At 39.1% G+C, this 22,834-nt stretch overlaps 1 protein-coding gene across 1 annotated transcript; it reads right to left on the bottom strand.

The window, feature by feature from the left end:
* Positions 1–4,734: 4,734 nt before the first annotated feature.
* On the bottom strand, positions 4,735–15,375 carry LOC132613804 (double-stranded RNA-binding protein 2-like). Its single transcript, XM_060328045.1, has 3 exons — positions 14,905–15,375; positions 8,849–9,068; positions 4,735–6,105 (listed from the first exon to the last, which is right to left on the bottom strand). Exons 1-3 carry the CDS (start codon positions 15,139–15,141, stop codon positions 5,126–5,128), a joined length of 1,437 nt encoding a protein of 478 aa, XP_060184028.1. The 5' UTR covers positions 15,142–15,375; the 3' UTR covers positions 4,735–5,125.
* Between the last annotated feature and the right edge of the window lie 7,459 nt (positions 15,376–22,834).

The following is a 22,834-nucleotide window of genomic DNA, read 5'->3' as shown; positions in this document are numbered from 1 at the left end:
CATACCCGACCATATAGGCTCGGTGTCTTACGTACCCAGCTATAATAAAGTTTAGTGTTATGCGTACCTGGCCTACCAAGGCTCAGTGTTGTCCGTACCTGGCCCTACCAAGGCTCAGTGTTATACGTACCCAACTGCAATGGTGCACACGCAATAGATATCATACCCGGCCATATAGGCTCGGTGTCACAACATAGCATTCATACTTTTATAACATACATATGTATCCGAGAGAAACATTTCAACACTATCGGGGTGACACAAAGTCTATAAACTCCCAATTTCTATTATTGAATCACCATCATCTTTATCATTATCACTATTATCATCGTCATCATTATCATCACCATTATCGTCGTCATCATTATCGTTATCACTATTATCGTCGTGCTCGTAACATATTTGTTACCTTTATCTCATATGAAACCCTCTATGAACATAGACTCGTAATTTTTCGAAACATTGGTCATAGGACATGCATTAGAGCTTATAGACAATCTATAACAATATCGGGGTGACATAAAGTCGAGAACCCCCGATTACATTATGGAGTGATCATATTCATCATGTCTCACCTTGGAGGAACTAACATTTTAATGTGAGTGTACACCATGAACAACATCAAGGGATCGTAAATAGGATCATTAACTTCATAGACATCATATCTTGCTTTAGAATCTCTAGGCTTAAACTTATCATCATTATTATCGTATTCATGATATATTTCTCATCTTTATCTTATAAGAAGCTCTTTATACTCGTAGACTCATAATTTCCGATATGTAGGAAAATCATGGAAAGATAGGAGGATTCATGTCATAGGAGTCATGCCTTAGAAAGAAGGGACTAGCCTTACATACCTTTTCCTTTAGCTATTCTACCGCTTGATCGTTTTCCTTCAATGCTCACGTCTTTACCTTCAAGGGAGTTCGTATTAACATTAGCTAGACAATTATAAAAACGTGCTTACTAAAGCTAGAGAAAATTAGTCAGTATTTCCTTTGTTTATACAACTTCCCTCATATTACATATAAAAACTCCCAAACATCCATAACAACATTCACAATATCATAAGCAACAATCATCATTCATCTACGTTATCCACATTTCACAATTTCACTTTACTTCCTCCATAATCATGGTTATAGTTCACTATTGCGTTTTTCCACATATAATGCTTATCCTATATTCTAAATGTCACTTATAGCATACTTACAATCACAACATATCAATATTCATGATTCACTCCAAACTACTAATCAAAATCTCATTATTCCTATCTTTGTGACCCATCTTCTACCTCCTTTCATAAACCAAATCTTTCAACCCCTCAACACCCTAAACAACATGAAATGATCATAAAACTGACCTTTGATAGTATGAGAATGAGCTTTAGGTGGAAACACTTCACTTGAGCAAAACCCTAGTTCCACTTCCAAAGAGATTTCTTGTCTTGGATGAACCCTAGTGAGTTTCTTGCACTTGATTTCCTTGGTTTGATGAAGTTGATCCTTAATTTCCCTTGGATTCTTGTAGAAGAAGTGTGGAGAGTGTTCTAGAGAGTTCTTGAGGTGTGGAGAGAAAATGAGAATGAAATAAATGAACTCGGGGTGCTCTTTTATAAAATAAAAATCTGTCCCGACATTATTATACGGACACTTATACGGTCTGTATAAATTTATACGGTCCGTATAAGTGACCGTGAAATCATCTCAACCACACTTCGCTTCTGTAATCATTATACGGCACATTATACGGTCCGTATAAGTGACCGTATAATCCCATCAGTGAGGGACCTTCACTGTGACGATTTTGCGGACCATTATACGGACCGTATAATATTATACGAACCGTATAATTGGTCGTATAATCTATCTCTCTCCGATTTTGTTCTCGTCACTTCGTTTGATCTCCAATCCTTATGGAACCTTCTTGACACTTGTTTAACACCTCGTTAATAATCTAAGGGACATTATAACTCTTCTCCAAAACATCATTAAGCCATCATTAATTCGATACTCGTAAATCTTGCCCGACACACCACCTATACCTTGCTTTCCTTAACAACTTCCGTCTCCTACCTCGCATGTCTTTGAAATCTCATTTAGAATCATCAAATGTTATTTCTTACTTATCAAAACATCGTATACGTCGTGCCCTTCGTCAGTCTATTCACTGTGTATGAATGGAAAAAATTTCGAGGTGTAACAGAAGAACTGGACACTGTCGAGATGAAGTTGTTCCATGCGACTTGGAGAATTGAAAGTTTTGAATCATTCCTATTCGATGAGGAACTGGAGTTCAAGTTATGGAAAGATTACCATAAGTTGAACACATCGTATTAGCTTGAAAATAGGAGAAGGAAACTGTGTGTTCGTAAACAAGGAAAGAAGGAAATCCATATCAAATAAGGACTGGTTTTCGGACAACTTATGAAATCAAGACTTGGATGAATTTGGAGAATTGAAAGCGGCAACTACTTCTATATATACAGCACATCAAAAGCTTTAGAGCTTGACCATAACTCATGAGAGAGACATCTAGAGTGATTTGAGAGTCAACACCAATGTCTCGAGAGAGCCAACTAGAGCAGCAACAAAGAACCTACCTATTCCTATCAAAATTTATCATTTTGTTCTTGAGTTGTAATAGCTAAGCTCTTGAGTGTGGTTCTATCTATCTACGTTTCCTAGTAATTATAGTTTATCAAGTTGTAAGGAACTTCACTGACTGGTAGAGTCATTGAAAAGAGTATATATAAAGAGAGTCAACCGTTTGGAACTGTTAAGGAAGAGAGAGTTGGGGAAGGGAGTGTTTGGAACAATTCCTTAGTTGTACAAGTCATCGGAATCTTAACAAGTTGCTCGTGTTTAGTGGAAAGTTGGGCAATCCTATAGAGGTAGGTCGTGGTTTTTCCTCCCTTGAGTAAAGAGTTTTTTCACGATAAATAATTGTATTGATTTATAATTTGTTACTTTACCTTCTTGCGTAGTTACTCAAAGAACCTAATTCTTTGAGTACTTAGGTCATAGCTCGGTTTGTCAATTGGTATCTGAGCGAGATCTTTCACTAGAGACTAGCACTTTGAAAGATGGTTGCACCTCTTGGAGTCCAAGAAGGCCAATCAACAACAAGATCACCACGCTTCAACGACAAATATTACGGCCGGTGAAAGACAAGGATGCAAAACTTCATAATTAGTGAAGGTCTTGAATTATGAGATATCATCATGAATGGTCCTACAATTCCTATGACCACAAATGAAAAAGGTAAGAAGGACGTACCCAAAAAGAGAGAAGAATACACCGACAAAGACATCAAGGCCATCCAACATAATATCAAGGTAAAAAGGATTCTTTGGGCTTGAAGAATACAACAGAATCTCATCATGTAAAACTGCAAAAGAAGCATGGAATAATTTGCAAACCACACATGAAGGAACAAGTCAGGTCAAGAAATCCAAAATTGCCCTGCTAAATAGGCAGTATGAACTCTTCATAGTGAATAAAGAGAATCACCTCAAAAGATTTTCAACAGGTTCACGGACATAACCAATGAACTAATTTCTCTTGGAGTAACTATCTCTCAATAAAGAAGGATTGGAAAACTCCTGGACATTCTACCCGACTACTGGGAAAGCAAAGTCAATGCGTTACGGAAGCAAGAGATCTGAAGACAATGACAATGGAGGAACTCATGGACAACCTGAAAACCTACGAGATGAGAAAATCTACGTGTCGAATCCTTTATTTGCCCAATACGTTTATTGCTGGAGTTATGAGAAACAACGAGGTCATTTGATTCGTAAACCAGACTACTTGGAGTGAAATGTGGATGTGATTATAAATGTCTAACTTAATTTGCATCAAAACACAAATTGTTTAATGTTGGAATGAAATGAAATTGAATATAGAGAATTCACATAGTTGAACATTAATGATTTGAGACTGAAGCATAGTTAGCAAGTAATGGATATTTTCTTTTGGTGAATCTCTTTTTGTTTATCAGTATTTTTTGGGTAGAAGTAGAAGAACTTAATCTCATTCGTATTGAATTGGTTGGACAATTCATCGCTGATCGGATCGAAATCAGGCTACTGCCTCGTTGGAGAAGAAAAGTACTTTAATAGTACCTCATGGAAGGGTCTTACAAGTATTCACGGCGTTTGGATTGAATAGTGTGAAAAAATGTTTGCTTTTCTCAAAAAGTGAAAAAAAATCAGAAAAAAAAAAATTAACCAGACCCCCATTAGAGGAGTGTTATAATTTTTCAGAAGAAACTAAGACCCAGAAAGGTATACTCTGTACCCGGTTGCATCTATCTATGGGCGAGTGCACACAGTTGAAACAATTTGGTGACATGTTAATAGAGAAAACGTGTTCATACAATATTTAATTATTAATCTTACAGTCAGAACACGAGCTTTAACAACCTAATCTTGTTTTGAACCTTTTGGTGTGTGTTCCATTGGTAGCTAATCGTAACGGTATATTCTTAGGATATCGACCCCTTCTCACCTAATAATTCTCCAATGCAGGATAACTAAAAAGAACGGGAGGAATATCTACCTTTTTGAAGCCACAGTTGAGCCTGCGTTGGCCTAGTGCGGGGGCCTAAAATATGACACATTTAACAGATCTTGTCATCCTATTTTTGTACCAAAAAATGAAAATAAAGAGAAGAAGAGCAAAGACAGAAAACTGAAGAACTAAGTCAACCAAAGAAGGGGAAAAATAAGATAAATAAAAGCATATTGCATTAATAACGGCAGACTATTTCACGGAAGCAACAAGCTAGACCTAATCAGTGCACCCACATATTCTAGGAAAGATCTGATCGAACTACACATCTACTTGCTCATACTAATAAGAAACTTACATATATTGACTGCTATTATAATATACTACACATCCATTTTCCAGATAACCAGAGGCAGTTTTCGCATATTGCTGGCGCTGAACTGCAATGTGAACTCGAGAGAACATGGATAAGGCAGCTACACCCATTCCAAATAGAATGTAAGTAACTGAAAATTTTAAGCCCATAAGGACGTACAAGATAGATAGCAGTACAACCGCCTACAATAGATTCCTGCATTTTAGAACATCCCACACCCGAGATCACATCAGATATTTAGCTGTTTCATTTTCTCTATTTCTTCAGACTCTTGCAGCTTCTTATTAACTGCAATCCCAGTCCCTTCTCCTGGCACTGTTGAGTTCTTTGAAACCACGGGATCGACTTGAGTTGGTAAATTTTCAAAATCAATTGGCCTTACCAGCTGGGCTGGTTGGACTTGAGAGCCTGGTCTCTCCGCAATTTGGCCCTCCAGGAGGTACTTTGGTAATGCTAGTACTTTAGCTGGCAAGTCCTGCACCAGAATTTCAGGTTCCTTTGATGTCATTGGTTCCTCAACTCCAACAGGTGGAGCTCTAGAAAATGGCGGTGTCCTTACTTGAAGTTCTGGATCTAATACCGGTAGTTTGTCTGGCCGAGTAGGGGGATCAGCATAAACTGGCACCGTCTGTCTTACGCAGACAGGTGGTGCCACTCCGAATGCCGGTGGCCTTAAAGTGCTAGGAGATTGAGATGCTGGAGGAAGTGGTGGTGCCGAGAAAACAGGAATTGCATTCCTTATTGTCACTGGAGGCGCCATTCTATGGTGTGGGCCTAAATGCCTGACAGGAATATATGGCGCTGCATCAACAGCAGGGAACTTATCTGCTCGAACACTGTGGCTCTCCACAGAGAAGCTTTCGTTTAGAATACTACTGATTGCTTGAGCTGTTCTAGGACTCAAGGATGTATTACTCCCCTGAGCACTAATAGGTCGACTTTGAGAAGCAGTTTTGACACATAATGGACTGATTGGTCTAGGGCGTGTAGCTGTTCTTGGGCATATTAGGGGAAGGATTTTTGATGTTGAAGGTGGAAACTGCTGTATACTTGATGGTCTGGGCTTAGGCATTGGAAATTTAATTGGAAATGGTACTTTAGCTAGCTTTGCCTTCAAAATGTACCTTCTTAGAGAACGTGCCACAGTTACATGCTCTTGCTCATCATTTTTCCCTCTATCAGGTATTGAACTTTCAGACTGCTGTGCCACTGGATGGACAAAATGGCAAATTTATGTCAAACAAAAGAGGTGCACTAATAACTTGAAGTCTTTTATCACAATTCAAAATAATTATTAATTGTGCTACTGAGCAAAACCAAAAAGAACAAAAATAAGAGATCAGAACTGAAAACTCATGGAATATCTCTGAAAACACAAATGTTCAGACAAATATCCAGTTGCAGCAGTGAAACCTTCTGTGTAAACCCTAAACCATCAACAGTTAAAAAATCATGCATAATTGACCAAATAATCATTTGTAAGCACATTGAGGCAACATCAGATTGTCACACTGAAACTGGTATCACTGTTGACATCATACTGTTGAAAAAGTTAATACTCCTAGCTTATTGCTTGTAGGAATCAACAATACGAGAGAGTCAATCAGCTAAAAAATAAGTCTCGTATCATGTACCATTTTCACCCTATCAATTACTCCCTCCGTCCCACAATAAGTGTCACCTTAGCCAAATTTTTTTGTCACATAATAAGTGTCACCTTAGGAAACCAATGCATGTATTGACTAGTCTTTTCCAATTTTGCCCTTGGACAAAAGAAGTAGTAGTACTCTAAATGATGATGGTTGGATTCCCAATGTCAAAAGATGGACTACTTGTGCATGCTCTAATCATCAAGAGGAAAAAGTAATTTTTTTTACATAAGGGTGATTTGGTAAACATCACACTTCATTATTGGTTTCTTAATATGCGTGTTTTTGGCTAAGGTGACACTTATTATGGGACAGAGGGAGTACTTAGAAAAGGATGCAGGCAGTCTTGCCTTGCAATATTAACCTTCACGTATGGCGTTGACAAAACCAAGACACGTGTGCATATGCACCTCGACATACATTTTCATAAAGAGCCAGTCGAAGGAGCTTGTGGAACAAATATCGACCAAGATTCATGTGTGCATATGCACTTGAGATCACATTTTCATAAAAGGCAACTCCAAGGATCATGTGGAACACATATGGACCTGCTACTCCCTCCGTCCCAATTTATATGAGGGTGTTTGATTGGGCACGAAGTTCAAGAAAGAAAGGAAGACTTTTAAATCTTGTGGTCTAAAACAAGCCAAAGAAATTTTTGTGGTTAGAAATCATCATTAAGGGTATAATGGGAATTTTAGAGTTAAATTGTTGCAAAACATAGAAAAGTGTCATTCTTCGAACTGACTAAAAAAGAAAGAGTATCATATAAATTGGGACGGAGGGAGTATGTGACAAGTAATGAAAGTAAACAGATGGCAGGGGCTATGTGCTTGTGACTGTTTTGATGGTTTATCACCTCACCAGCTGGTTTCAAATTGCTACTATACACAGAATGCAACATATCCAAGTACAGGATAAGGATATTCAATAGTCTTCATCTGAAAGATGTTACTATTCTGCGGAGGAAAAGTGCTTCAAATAAGTTTGTTATTGTACATGCCAAGAAAAGTGACAAATCAGCAGGTTCCGTTTTATGCTGGTCAACGAAGGTAATTTCTTTCTCTTTGGGTTATCCTTTCCTAGTGGGAAGGGGCATGAAGGGGTTATATTTGGAACTGATCAAGTTTTAAGTGTCAAGATGAGCTTCAAGTAAAACCTCTTGCTCCAAGCTTGATAGAGCTTCTTCTTTTCAAGGGAAAAAAGATTGATACAGCCGTCACAGATAACACTTCGCTTGATTCCAAACAGGTCTTATTGACCAGACTGTCTCTACTCTCTATCAATCTTTCCATCTTTCTTTTTATTTCTCTAGCTAACTATATCTATATACATGCGTTAGGAATGCTGTCCCATGGCTAACGTTTCCAAAGGGTAGACATAATTGGCAGTCAACATCATCTACTAAGTAGGCGTTTGGATACAGATTTGGTTGAAACATGAAAAAAAAAGTTTTTAAAGTTGAAGTTGAAAAATGGTAATCGGAAGTTGAAATTGTGTTTGGACCTACATTTCACTTGAAAAAAAGTTGAAGTTTGAAGTTACCAGTTTCAAAAAAAAAAAAAAAAAAAAAAACGAACGAAAAAAAATCAGTCCAATGTATAACCAAACACTGTTTTGATTTTTTTTTTTTTTTGGTTGAACAAGATGGAAAAAAATTAAATGTCCAAACGGCTCCTAAATATCTTTAACATCCATCAAAATTAACAGAATTTATCTGTTTGCTAGCTCTAGTTACTAACTACACTCTTTAGTGCTCTCTTATTCTTGCTCCTTTTCTCCTACTTTTGCAACAATTCTCACCCTATCTACTTCTCCAGCTTCTCCTTGCAGTTCTTCGCTCAAATATCATTGAGCGGAAGCCCCTAAACCTATATAATAAGATCTCTGTCGAAAACACCAAGCCTTTTAATTTCAATCAACTAAATAATTTCATTACAGACCCCTTCATGAAAACCAACTGTACAACAGTAACATTTAAAGCACAGATAGCAAGTTTCATACTAGTGGAGGCTGTGAATTTTTTGGCTAGTATCATTTGCAAGCAAAATTTGGCACATTTGCTTCCCATATGTTAAGACAAAAGATGGACAAATTTTCTAATTCTGAGAGTTGAACTTCAGAGAAAGGAAGGTTACCCCTCCACAAAACATGATATGGCCAAAGAGACAAATTTAAAAGGGGGAAAAAGTACATGCACTGAGATGCACCTTTAGAGTCTCTCTTAAAAAAGAAATAAGGTTTCAAAATTTTAATTTATATAGCAAATATCGATTAGCTCAGTAGGTATACAAATCACTTACGTAGCTTCAGAGATGACCAGGCTGCCATTGCTGCATTCTTTTCAGCTTGCTTCTTATTCTTAGCTGGCTCTCCAGTAAATGTAACACCTGCCAACTCTACTGTGCAGGTAAAGACGGGAAGGTGTCCTACACCGGACCTAAAGGTTGTATATGCTGGCAATGATGCTCCTACTCTTTGTGAAACTTCCTGTAATAGATTCTTATATACCCCTGTCTCATCCTGCAAATTGTAGATTACAGAGTTAGGAAACAAGCATGAAGAAAGCAAACAACCAATCATTAGTATTTTTTTAACGAAGCAAACAGCCAACGTAAGTATGAGCCTGCAGAAAGATTGGCAGCTACATCTCCGATAACAAGACAAAGTTTACATATCCAAATAGAATACCAACACGAATACATAGGTGTATCTGCTGCGAAGATATCACAGATTATACATACATAAAATGGGTTTTTAATCTCCTCTATGGTATCACAAGTCTATACCTCAAAAAGTTGCACCATCACAACAAACAAACAAAAAGAGTTTGGGAAACCTAGACCTGACAAAAAAAAAAGTTTGGGAAACTTAGACCTGTCAGCTCTAAGATGAAAAAAAAAATAACTTCTTTTTTGATAAGGAGATAAAAACATAAGGAACTAAACCCTAAACATCTTTCACCAAACCACAAATTTCTCAACAAAGATGATTTACAATAAAAAGCAATATCTTTTTGGACGCGAAGTTCGAAACACGCTAGGTAATAATGGACCCACCACTCCACCTTTCTCCACTTAAATACCAGGCTTTTGTCTATAGCAAAGTTCGAACCTGTGACATGCACCTAACCCATACATCACATCACATGTTGCTCTCTTACCACTAGACCAAAGCTCGGCGGGCACAAAATATAAGAGTTTTGCCGATGGTAAAGAAGAGAAAGATAATGCATTAAGTATTTTCTTTTAACAATAACTCTTCCTATGCTACCAAGTGCTATACCTACTAAAGGACTAACACATCGCCATCTTTATCTGTTTCTCTTATCTCAAATCAAAAAAAAAACAAAAAAAAGAAGAAGAAGAAAATACCAGTTTTTTTTACAGTACCCAACTTAGTTAGGACCCCTTCACTTATAAAGAAAATCAACTATATTAAACATCATGAATGATATTAACTACACAACCAAAGTGGTCCTATACTCTAATCATTATTATCGCACCACTTCCACTTGAAGAGTTCCACTTCTCTTTTTCTGACTCCCCATTTTCTATTTAATACAATAATGCAGAGGCCTACACTGTCATATGTAATGTGCTGAGCATATTCCACATGAAAAGACACCTAATATGAGTGTAAATATCACCATTTTCAAAATATGACTCCATTCCCCCTCCAGGTCCACATGTTACTGCGGTCTCAAAGGCCTTAATCAAATAACACTATGATATAATTGTAGTTCTATTATAATCTTTTAAACGTCCAACTTAAAGATAAAAATTAATTATGCTTAAGTTTGAACCTTTTTTAGAACTAAAGCTAAAATATATGCTTAAGTTTGACAAATTCAAGAGAAACTTACAGCAACTGAAACTAATCTTGACAAAAAGAATGTTATAACAAACAATTAGGAACTCACTAGGAATCCCTCCCGAGTGAAGCATCAATTCATAGAATTATCAAAATGTTACAGCTTATAAATGATTTATCCCAAACCTATTAATTAAAATAGGTAGGACAAAGCGGAGACAGAATAGACAGTCATACATGATACACATTAATAAGCCATTGTATGTGTCAAATTCTAAAATGTGCATAATAAATCTGAAGTTCTACTTGTATCCACAATTAGCTCTAAAATGCACATAACCTACATATAAGTTTATCATACACAGCTCTCCTATAACTTCAACTAGCAAAAAAGAGGATATAAATTTGGATTTCAGTTATATGCACTGACAATAAAAGATTTTTACATCAATATAACTTTAATCAGTTACCACGTGTTACTTACTATTTTCCAGATTACTAATTAATAATTACTATTAAGAATTGTCAAGTGACCTGATTGTGCACATATGTTTGCATCTACAAAATTTGCTTAGAAAAACTCCATACATGGCTAATAATGGCAAAGACCTTGAAACTTATTACTTTTTTGATTAAGCACCGGGTGTCCGGGTCTCTTTGAGCCCCGACTAATCCCGGGGGTGCACAGGCCCTCGACAAGGAGTTTCCCGCAAGTGCACCACGGGTAATTCAGGGTTTTACCCCAATCCGATGACCCTCAGAAATTGTTTGCACCCAGTGGGTTTCGAACTTGAGACCTTGAAACTTATTACTCCCTCTGTTTCAATTTGTTTGTCTTACTTTCCTTTTTAGTCCGTTTAAAAAAAGAATGCTTATTTCCTTATTTGGCAACTCTTCAATTTTAACTTTCCAAATGACATGTTTAAGACCACAAGACTAAAGGGAATTTTGGTACATTCTACCTATCTTTAGTTTAAGGCCACAAAATTCAAAAGTCTTCTTTACTTTCTTAAACTCCGTGTCAACTCAAAACCATACAAACAAATTGAAACGGAGGAGTATTTAAGAATTGCCAAGTGACCTGATTGTGCATATATGTTTGCATCTACAAAATTTGCTGCTAATAATGGCAAAGACTTTGAAGCTTATTAACATTTGGGCTCAAAAAGAGAAGGCCTAATACATAGGCAGCCCTTTAAACTTGCCAGAGTATTTCATTTAGATACTCGAACAACGACTTGTTCCAATTGGGTACTTGAACACATGATAAAGTGTTCCAATTAGACACTTTCGGTTCAAATTTCGGAAAATTTCTTGCGCGTGTTTTCATTCGCCTATTAGATAGTTAAGTTAACCACATAAATATGAAGGCACAAAATTATTTTCAAAATTTGAACTTAAAAGTGTTTATTGGAACACTTTATCATGTGTTCAGGTGCTCAACTGGAACAAGTCATAGTTCGAGTGTCTAAATGAAATTTGCTGACAAATTTAAGGGGCTGCCTATGTATTAAGCCAAAAGACAAATTAACTCTTCTATCCAACCTCTTACCATAGAAGATCATCATTCCTTATACAGAAAAACACTCTTAATCATAAATGCCTTAAGATATTCGGCTAGCTTACCACCTGAAAAGGACGAATTAACTCTTCTATCCAACCTCTTACCATAGAAATTCTTACGATACTTAGTTGACATTCATAAAAAGCATCTAATGAAAAATGAGTTCAATCCATCCTATTTAACAGAAAGACGGATATTCCTTGCTCATTATTAGACAAAATCACTTATTCACAAACTTCATAATCAACATTTCTTATATAGAAGTTGTTACACCTCGGACATTTCGTGTTGTTCTGCTGTGAATAGACTAACGCAAGCTTAAGGTGAACATGAAGTCCATATGACCTTAAGGAGGGTATTTGGTAGCTTAAAGGTGTATACTACAAGATTTTTGAGGTATTATGAATCGGAGAAATCAAGTTCGTCGAAGGAAGTGAAGTATAAGTTGTGTTTGGGAAGGTTTAGTAATTATCGAGTTAATGATTATTTAGTAACGTCTTGAGGAGAAGCTATAGGGCTCCTTAGATGGTTAATGAAGTGTTATACAAGTGTCAAGAAGACTCTATAAGGATTTGAGATCAAACGAATCGACGAAAACAATTTTGGAAAAGGTGAATTATACGACCACTTATACGGTCCGTATAAGGGTCCGTATAACAGTTACAGTGAAGGGTCATCACTGGTGGTATTATACGGACCGTATAAGTGTCCGTATAATCACGTCGGGCAGCTTTTATTTCTTGTTATAAATGGATGACCCAAGTCCTAATTTTTCATTTCCCACATTCTCCACACCTCTTGAGAGCTCTAGAAAGTTCCTCACACCATATCAACACAAACCCAAGAGAAATTAAAGATCAAATACCAAGAATCAAGAGAATTAAGTGAAGAAAGGCTCATTAGGGTTTGTAGAAGTCAAGATTCCCTTTGGTATTGAAGTTGGGGTTTCTCTCAAGTGAAGTATATCCATCCAAAGTTCATCCTTATATGATAAAAGGTGAGTTTTATATTCATTTCAAGTTATTAAGAGTACTTGGTTGTTGAATGACTTGGATGAGGGGAGAAAGTGGAATATGAAGCTCAAACATGAATTTAATGATATTCTTGAATAGTAACTTGACTTGAGTAATAATTCTTAGTATGCTATGGGTATAATTTTGTTGTGGATGATACTAATGACGTTGAGGAAGTGTTATATGTGAACGGATATGGTGTTGTGTTGTAGTTATGGTTATGAATGACTTTGAAAAGGAGTTTTGAGGATTGAACAATGTTTAACTTGAAAAAGTCTATTGATTATGGTATTGTGGGTGTTTCTATTGATGTTTGGGAGATGTTTATTATATGGAGAAAGTTGTTGAAACAAAGGAAATGCTGCCCAATTTTCATTAGCTCTTAGTCGCTTTAGTTTAGACTTAAGCATGTTTTAAATGATCTAATTTAGTACGAATTCTTTTGAATGTAGAGTTGTGAGCTTGGAAGGAGAACGTTTAGTCGTTAAGAAGACGTAAAGGTATGTTAAGGCTAATCCCTTTCTTTCAAAGGCATGACTCCTATATTACGATTTCCTACATACTTCCACAACCCTCTTACATTCCAAAAGTTGAGAGACCAAGATTCTTAAGTACTTCCTATGAGATAGAGATACGATATGTTCGATGATGATGATGATTCTATTGCTAGAGATTCCAAAGCTTATGAATTGATGCTAGTATGAGCTTAATGACCTTGTTTTATAATTTCCTTGATGTTATTCATTGTTGGCTATCTCACCTCATGATACTAGTTCCTTCGAGGTGAGACATGGCGATTATGAATGTTCCATAATATTATCGGAGGTTACCGACCTTACGTCACTCCGATAGAATTATAGCTTTTACTTGAGCTCTCATGCATGCTTTATGTTATGTATATGATGATGATTACACCGTGTCTAGTTGGCCGGGCAGACACCACTACGATGGGCGTAGTGGGCAGCTATGATGATAATTACACTGTGCCTAGTTGGCCGGCCAAACACCACTAGTAGGCGGCATGAGATGGTTATCCCCGACGCGGGCTAATGATGATCACACCGTACCTATATGGTCGGGCAGTTTATGTATGTATATATATGATATGATGTTGTTTTAATATAAAAGTTAGCATGCATGACTCCGCCTTAAGAGGCAATCAGTTACAGGTTACTCTTTCATCTTATGCTCTCTTATTTCTTTATTATATTGTTATAAATGCCTTACATACTCAGTACATTGTTCATACTGATGTCCTTTCTTTTATGGACGTTGCGTTCATGCCCGCAGGTAGACAGGGAGACGGCACAGACACCTAGGAGCTTTATCAGCAGATATTCAGGAGCACCCCACTACTCCGGAGTTGCCGCTTATTGTTATATTCTTTTGTGCACATATTTGGGGCATGGCGGGGTCCTATCCCGTCCTTATGATTTCAGTACTCCAGTTAGAGGCTCGTAGATACATATATGTGGGTAGTAGTTGTCTTATGATCTCTTTAGCGTATGTTTTGTATATCATTTCGTAGCCTCATGGGCTTGTACATTTATATATATGTTTCGAGGAGTAATTGAGGACTGTCCCATGTTAAGTGTTGCTTTGAGAATTGTATTAACTCAGGATGAGGCAGATAATAAAAGGAAAGGTGGTGCTCGGTAGGCTAGCTGCGGGTACCCGTCATGGCCCTCTAGTTGGGTCGTGACAGAAGCAGAGGCGAATCTAGGATTTCTAGAACATAGGTGCACCACTCAAAAAACAAGGGGAAAAAAGTAGCAAGTGGGAATTAATCCCTTATTCACTAGGTAAATAACTCAGCATTCCAGCAAGTGCACCATTCAACCTTTTCGGAGCATAGGTACCAGCAGTTAATATTATATCAATTCTAGAAAATATGTACACGAAATATCTAGTTTTACGGGAGACCATACATTTAGGAAAAAAGAATAAAGATATTGGGAAAAAGACTCACGAGAATTCTAGCAGCGAGGGAATTAGAGGTAGCAAGTGCATTAAGTGCCACCTCAGCAGCAGAATGTTCAGCTTGACGTAGTGTTGTGCAGTAATTTGGACTCTCAAATATCTCTCCATTGAAATTCACTGTAGCCTTGAAACGCGGGGCATGATCAGGACCTTCTCTTATACATGCATATGACGGCAAGTTGAAACAACTCCTTTGTGCCAGCTCTTGTAGCTGGTTCTTATACATTTCGACAAACAACACAAAATAGAAATCAACTCAGATCAATGATCCATTGGAATGTTGGTCTTTTAGGGTTTTTGTTTCAATGGCAGGGTAAATGATTTTCCAGATAGAAAGAGAGCGAGCTAAGATCAGTGGATTTTTACTTCTAGAGAGAGAGAGAGAGAAAGTTTAATTAAATTAATCAAGTCATTTTTTTTTTCTTTTTTTTCGCATTAAAGAAGAGGTGTGGACTACTGTGTCTACGCGCATTCTCATGTTAAGGTGGAGAAACGATGAATGTTGACCCGGTAGAGAGGGAAGTTTGAGTCCACCGGGTGCCCGTTTGGCCATGAATACTTTTCATTTTTTTCCCAATATTTTATTCCGTAAAATTATTTAGACATAGAATTATTATAATTTTCCGGAACTCAAAAAACTATTTTCACAATTTTCACTCCAAATCACGCTAAAAAAATTCAAAAGAGACTTGTATACGGGTAAAACCAAGGATACAGGCACGCTCAGTTTCCCGTTGTTATGGTTATGCTCGGTCACAGTACGACCGTCTAACCGGGAACGAGGCTTCGAGTTCGGGCCGGGAATGAAGCGATTGACTACCATCAGCGGGAGACCGAAATATCCGTCCTCAACCGGATATTTCGGCGTCGATCTCGGCAAAACAGCTGTCACCAGATTTACTTGTTTTATTTAGAATTGTATTAGGGTTGAATCTCCTCTACTATATAAAGAGGAGGTTATCATTCATGAAGAGGGTTGACAATAGCAAGGACAGAAATAGTTTACATCAACAATCATAAGAATCTTATTAAATCCATTCCCATCTGTTCTTAAGTTCATTTTTATTATACGTCGTGTAAGTTCGTAACGAAAGGTATCGACCTCGGTTTCTATACCCGAGGCCAGACGCACTTAACAGTTGGTCAGATCTGCTTCTCTGTTCATTTAATGACATATCTCGCTATTTAATCTTGAATTGAATTTAGCCACATATCTTTGGCATCACGCATAAATTTAATTGTTCTCCGTTTTAAGGTTAAACAGTTTGGCGCCCACCGTGGGGCCTTAGATAGTAGTGGCGGTTCAATACAACATTCTGGTCACGCTCGATATTTTACACTTGCTTTTTAAGGTTTGATTTTAGGTATACCGGAAATGTCGGATTCCCATTCTGTCAACTTCCAAGTGGAACCAAGCCATCATGAGCATAACGACGGGGACGTACCAAACAACAACGCGCCCCCCATTAATCCTGTTCAAGTCGGATCATCGGTGGGCAACGTACCGGCCGGCGAGAATAACGGGGTCATGCTGCAACAGCTCCAAAACCAGTTAGACATCGCTATGGCTCAGTTGCAGGCCCAGCAAGAGATCATAGCACAATTGCAAAATCGGGGTCAGGCACCCGATATTTCCCCATCAGAACAGACCCAGGATACGGAGGAAAGACATACCCCACGGGGTAACGAGAACTACCCCGGACAAAGTATTGAATTGATAAGAATGCTCGAAGAATTGACCAAATGGGTCGAGTCCGGTGAAAAGAAGATAAAGGCGAATGACAAGAAGGTGGAGAACTACAACTCGAGGGTCGATCAGATTTCGGGGGCTCCACCAGTGTTGAAGGGACCGAATTCGAAAAAGTTTGTTCAAATGTCGTTTCCGCCGAGCGCAACACCGATAAAAATCCCCAAGAGATTTCGCATGCCCGATATCTCGAAATACAATGGGACAACGGACCCAAATGAGCATGTGACTGCGTATACATGCGCTATTAAGGGCAATGATCTCGCCAATGACGAAAAGGAATCGGTGCTACTTAAGAAATTTGGAGAAACTCTATCAAAGGGGGCTATGATTTGGTATCATAACTTGCCCGAGCACTCGATTGATTCATTTTCCATGCTCGCTGATGCTTTCGTTAAGGCCCATGCCGGGGCCATCAAGGTCGAAACTCGAAAATCGGACTTATTCAACGTTAAGCAACAAGATGACGAGACCCTTCGCGAGTTTGTGGCTCGATTTCAAATGGAGCGCATGGACTTACCTCCAGTTACTGACGATTGGGCCGTTTAGGCTTTCATCCAAGGGCTCAACTCGAGGAGCTCGATCACATCTATGGAACTAAAACAAAACTTGATAGAATACCCGGCAATCGCCTGGGCTGATGTACACAACAGGTATCAGTCAAAGATCAGGGTCGAAGATGATAAGATTCTGAGGACCGCTTTAGTATCATGGCATTCCGGTAAAGGAGGTGATCGCTTGAGAAGAGTGATAGATCGAGATTCCAGATCGTCATATGACAGATACCAGCCTTACCCGCTTGATCGAAGGGGGAACGGGCGTAACAGCGAATCGGGCAAGAATGATAGGAAAAACGATCGAAGGAATGATCGAGGCCAAAATAACTGTGGCTTGGTAAACAGAAATGTTGTCGATAGAGCTCTGGGAAACAGAGAAACTCCAAGGTTATCCTAGTACAACTTTTGCGACGATGTAGCAACCATAGCGGCAGCCGTTATCCGAAACAAAGAAACAAAGCATCCGAGGCCAATCCAATCTGACCCGGAGAAGCGGGATAAAATTCTTATTTGTAAGTATCATCATACTCACGGCCATCGAACCAAGGATTATCGACAGCTGAGAGAGGAGGTCGCCCGTCAGTTCAATTTGGGACATCTTCGAGAATTCCTAAGTGAACGAGCAAAAACCCATTTTATAAACCTGGATTCCAACAAGCAAGATAGGCCGGAAGAGCCTCAGCAGGTGATACACATGATCATGGAAGGAACTGACGTTCCCATTGGGCCAGTTATGAAGCGCACGAAAATTTCCATAACGAGGGAAAAGCGTATCCGGAACGATGACCCCGATGGCCCCATCACGTTTGATGACGAGGACATGGAAGGCATCACCCAGTCTCATAATAACTCACTGGTAATATCTGTCCTTGTCAATAACTTTAGAATTAAACGTGTGCTGATTGATCCAGGTAGCTCGGCTAATATCATCCGATAGAGAATCATCGAAAAGCTGGGACTACTAGATCAGGTCGTGCCAGCAATACGGGTCCTCAATGGATTCAACATGGCATGCGAAACGACGAAGGGTGAGATCATTTTACCGATAGGTATGGCAGGAACTACGCAGCAGACAAAATTTTATATGATAGAGGGAGACATGGGATACAATGCATTGCTGGGCAGACCATGGATTCACCTCGTAAGAGCGGTTCCATCGACTATGCATCAGGTATTGAAATTCCCGACTCCAGAAGGTATCAAAACCGTCCGTGGTGAACAGCAGGCCGCAAAAGAAATGTTCGCGGTTGAAGAATCTATTAAGACTATAAAGGCGCCAGATTGGAGCGAAAGGAAGAATGCCAAATAGCAATCACAGATCCCGATCTCGGAATCTTCGGATGATCGAAACGGAGACACACTAGACGAAGAGTTTAAATTCGGAGTACCGAGAACCTTTGTGGTGCCCGATGATTCGGATGCCACTAAGTCCACCATTGAAGAACTCGAGCAAGTCACACTGTTCGTTCATCTACCAGAAAAGAAGGTATACCTGGGCACGGGGTTAACCCCCGAGCTCAGGAAAGAATTTATTGAGTTTCTTAAAATTAACTCAGATTGTTTTGCTCGGTCCCATTTAGACATGACAAGTATTCCACCGGACGTGACGACACACAAGTTGAGCTTGGATCCGAGTTTTCCCTCGGTCAAACAAAAGCGAAGGCCACAACCCGAGGTAAAACATGCATTCGTCAAGGACGAGGCAACCAAGCTCCTTAATATAGGATCCATTCGAGAGGTAGAATACCCAGATTGGTTAGCTAACGTTGTAGTAGTGCCTAAAAAAAGGAATAAGTTTAGAATGTGCGTAGATTATAAAGATTTAAATAAAGCCTGCCCAAAGGATTCATTTTCTTTGCCCAGCATTGATCGCATGATCGACGCTACCGCGGGTCACGACACGCTGAGTTTCCTCGATGCCTATTCCAGGTACAACTAAATACAAATGGACCCGGAGGATCGAGAAAAAACCTCTTTTATAACTAGATTTCGCATATATTGTTATAATGTAATGCCTTTCGGCTTAAAAAATGTGGTGCCACGTATCAGCGTTTAGTCAACCGAATGTTTGAACACCAAATAGGGAGATCCATGGAAGTTTATATAGATGACATGGTCGTTAAGTCCCTGCTAGCAGAGGACCATTTGAAATTATTGCAGGAAACTTTCAGCATATTAAGAAAGCACAACATGAAGTTGAACCCGGAAAAATATGCCTTCGGAGTTAGATCGGGCAAGTTTCTCGGATTCATGGTATCAAATCGGGGAATCGAAATCAACCCGGATAAGATAAAGGCAATCAAAGATATCACCGTGATAAACGACATCAAAGGGGTACAAAGATTAACGGGACAGATAGCTGCCCTGAGGCGATTCATCTCCAGATCCTCGGACAAGAGTCACCGTTTCTTCTCATTACTCAAGAAAAAGACTGACTTTGCATAGACCCCCGAATGTCAGACGGCTTTGGCAGAACTCAAAAGATACTTATCAAGCCCATCTCTACTCCACACACCAAAAGCGAACGAGCAGTTGTATCTATACTTGGCGGTGTCCGAGATAGCGGTGAGCAGTGTCTTGGTTCGAGAGGAGAAAGGTACGCAATACCCGGTTTACTATGTAAGTAGAACCCTCGGTGACGCCGAAACCAGGTACCCACATCTGGAAAAACTCGCTTTGGCTTTATTAAGTGAGAAAATTAAAACCTTACTTTCAGTGTCATCCCATATGCGTCGTAATGTCATACCCCCTAAGGAACGTCATGCATAAACCCGAACTCTCAGGCCGACTAGCAAAGTGGGCTGTGGAGATTAGTGGGTATGATATTGAATACAAACCCCGAACTGCAATCAAATCCCAAATACTGGAGGATTTCGGGGCCGATTTTGCACCGGCCATGATCCCCGAGGTCGACAAGGAGATGCTTCTTGCCTCGAGGACTAGCACGAGAGTCTGGACCCTTTACACGGATGGTGCGTCTAATGTAAAAGGGTCCGGGTTAGGGATCATTCTCAAACCTCCCTCAGGTGACATAATAAGACAATCTATTAGATCGGCTGATTTAACTAACAACGAAGCCGAGTATAAGGCTATAATTGCAGGTTTAGAACTGGCTAAAAGCTTGGGAGCTGAGATCATACAGGCCAAGTGCGATTCTCTCTTGGTGGTCAACCAAACGAACGGAACCTTCAAAATCAAAGATGGTAGAATGCGGAGATATCAAGAAAAATTACAGGTTGTCCTTCGCCAGTTCAAGGAGTGGACGTTGGAACACGTACCCTGGGATCAAAATAATGAAGCGGATGCCCTGGAAAATCTGGGATCCTCGGTCGAATCAGAAGGGTTCGCCTCCGGAGCTATAGTACAGTTGATAAAATCAGTCATAGAGACCGGCCACGCCGAGATAAACTCGACTAGCCTCACTTGGGATTGGAGGAACAAATACATAGACTATCTCCAAACACGAAAGTTACCATCTGATGCTAAGGAATCAAGGGCCCTCCGAACCAAGGCAGCTAGATTTTGTTTGGTCGATGGCCAGTTGTACCGAAGATCATTCCACGGCCCTTTAGCGAGATGCCTAGGACCAGGGGAAACCGACTATGTTCTGAGGGAAGTTGTCACGACCCAACTAGGGGCCGCGACGAGTACCCGATACTTGTACCGAGCACCCCTTATCTATCATTTTACCTCTATTTCCGAGTGGGCCGTATGAACTATACCATATCTTTTTTTTTTTGTTACTAACAGTAACATTAATAGCATAATTGTAAACATGGACTAATAAACTTTGCTAGCACCTTATACAACGACGAGGACAACAAACGTACAAAACATCTGACTGTACATATCTGTCTACGAGCCTCTAAACAAAGTACATCCACATATACAAGAAGGGTCGGGTTCTACCGTGCCCGAATATATACACAAAAGTAGTACCAAGAAACTGAGGCTCCGGAACAACTGGAGCGCTGCCACAGTACTGCTGATGGAGCTCCTAGGAGTCAAATCTGTCTACCTGCTGACCTGCGCGGCATGAAACGCAGCGTCCACAAGAAGGGACGTCAGTACGAGTAATTTACCGAGTATGTAAGGCATGAATAATAACATACGGCAAATATAGAACAGGGATAATGACATAAAAGAGATATAGCGCATGTCATGAGGTAGAAACATAACCTGTACATATAAGTGCACGTTGGCGGATACCATGCATGTTTAGCGCTGCGGAACGTGCAGCCCGATCCATATGTGCATATACTATAACATATTGTTGCGACACGTGCAACCCGATCCATATACATATAATACTTTGCTTTCTTGGAAAACATTTCTTTTCATATATATATAACATAGATCATATCATATTGTCGAAGCGTCGGCTGCGGTCCATTTAACCATATATCCCGCGTCCGGGACGATATCATGTACCATACTCCAACTGATCAGGTGGCTATGCGTCTATAGCGCCTTACCTTTCCCCATATTCCCCATATACATTTACATATACTTATAACATGTATACAGCATGCATGAGAATCCAAGAAAACCATGTTCGCGTCGGAGTGACGTAAGGTCGGTAGCCCCCGATTACATTATGGAATAATCATGATCGTCATGTCTCACCTTGAAGGAACTAATATTATAAGGCGAGACTACTAATGGAGAGTAATATCATGAGAAAACATAAAACAGGATCATAAGGTGTCGTTTCGTATACTTTGGAATCTTTAAAAATAGTCATCATTCATGAATAGAGTTGAGAATTCAAGAAATAGCTCAACGTTCTCATATCGTCACTGAAATCATGAACTTGGAACCTTTAATCATGGAATCATCATTGTCATATTCTTCATATAAACATTTTCTTCCTTGACATCATCCATGTCATTGTAGAACATATTCATCGTAATCGTCATAGAAATATTCTCATTAGAATAATTACGACACTTGTGAAGGCTTTAGTGTAATCCGATTTCATTTGACAAGTTATAAATGCTAGATGCAATTATTTCAATAAGATATGAAAATTTAATTCAATTCTATTGAATGAAAAAGGGTCAATTTCAAACTCAGATTTCTAGGAATAGGGTCGTCCCCGAGGCTCGTATTCAAACCTAGTATGTCTAAGACATGCCAAAGAAGGAAGGGTGAATCCTTACATACCTTTTTCCGCTCCTTATGCTATTCCAAATTCAAGTTCCAAATCCTCCAAAATCTACAAATTGGTCACATTTACCAAACCTTAATTAGAGCATTTAGAAGTGGAATCTTAAAGTAACACTTGTCTACCGAAATTTCGGCAGCACTTCCCCTGTAAATACACCATCCCCAAAATCTAATTTGGCCAATTTCAATCAACAACAATCCGGGAATTCAACCCGGCCAAACTATCAACATAATGTCAACAACCATTCTAACAATTTCCATATTCAATCCAAGATACATTCTAACAACTCAATCAATATACTACTTCCTTCAAGACCTTTCAACCCCAATAAAAACAATAACGACTTAATAATTTACGCACTAACAACATCATATTCCATACACGCAAGAACATCATATTCAATTTACATAATCTCCCAAAACAAGCCTCCAACTACTAAACTTCA

Source organism: Lycium barbarum, chromosome 10, assembly GCF_019175385.1.
Source record: "Lycium barbarum isolate Lr01 chromosome 10, ASM1917538v2, whole genome shotgun sequence".
Taxonomy (NCBI): Eukaryota; Viridiplantae; Streptophyta; class Magnoliopsida; order Solanales; family Solanaceae; genus Lycium; species Lycium barbarum.
This window is presented reverse-complemented; position numbering and strand designations above follow the sequence as displayed.

Bases quoted from the DNA above. Each gene is read 5' to 3' on its own strand.
- LOC132613804 (XM_060328045.1), bottom strand. From the start codon at position 15,141: ATGTATAAGAACCAGCTACAAGAGCTGGCACAAAGGAGTTGTTTCAAC. The intron at 9,069-14,904 runs GTGAGTCTTTTT...TACAATTTGCAG, and splicing joins CCCTCGCTGCTAGAATTCTC to GATGAGACAGGGGTATATAA. The intron at 6,106-8,848 runs GTAAGTGATTTG...TTGTCCATCCAG, and splicing joins CTGGTCATCTCTGAAGCTAC to TGGCACAGCAGTCTGAAAGT.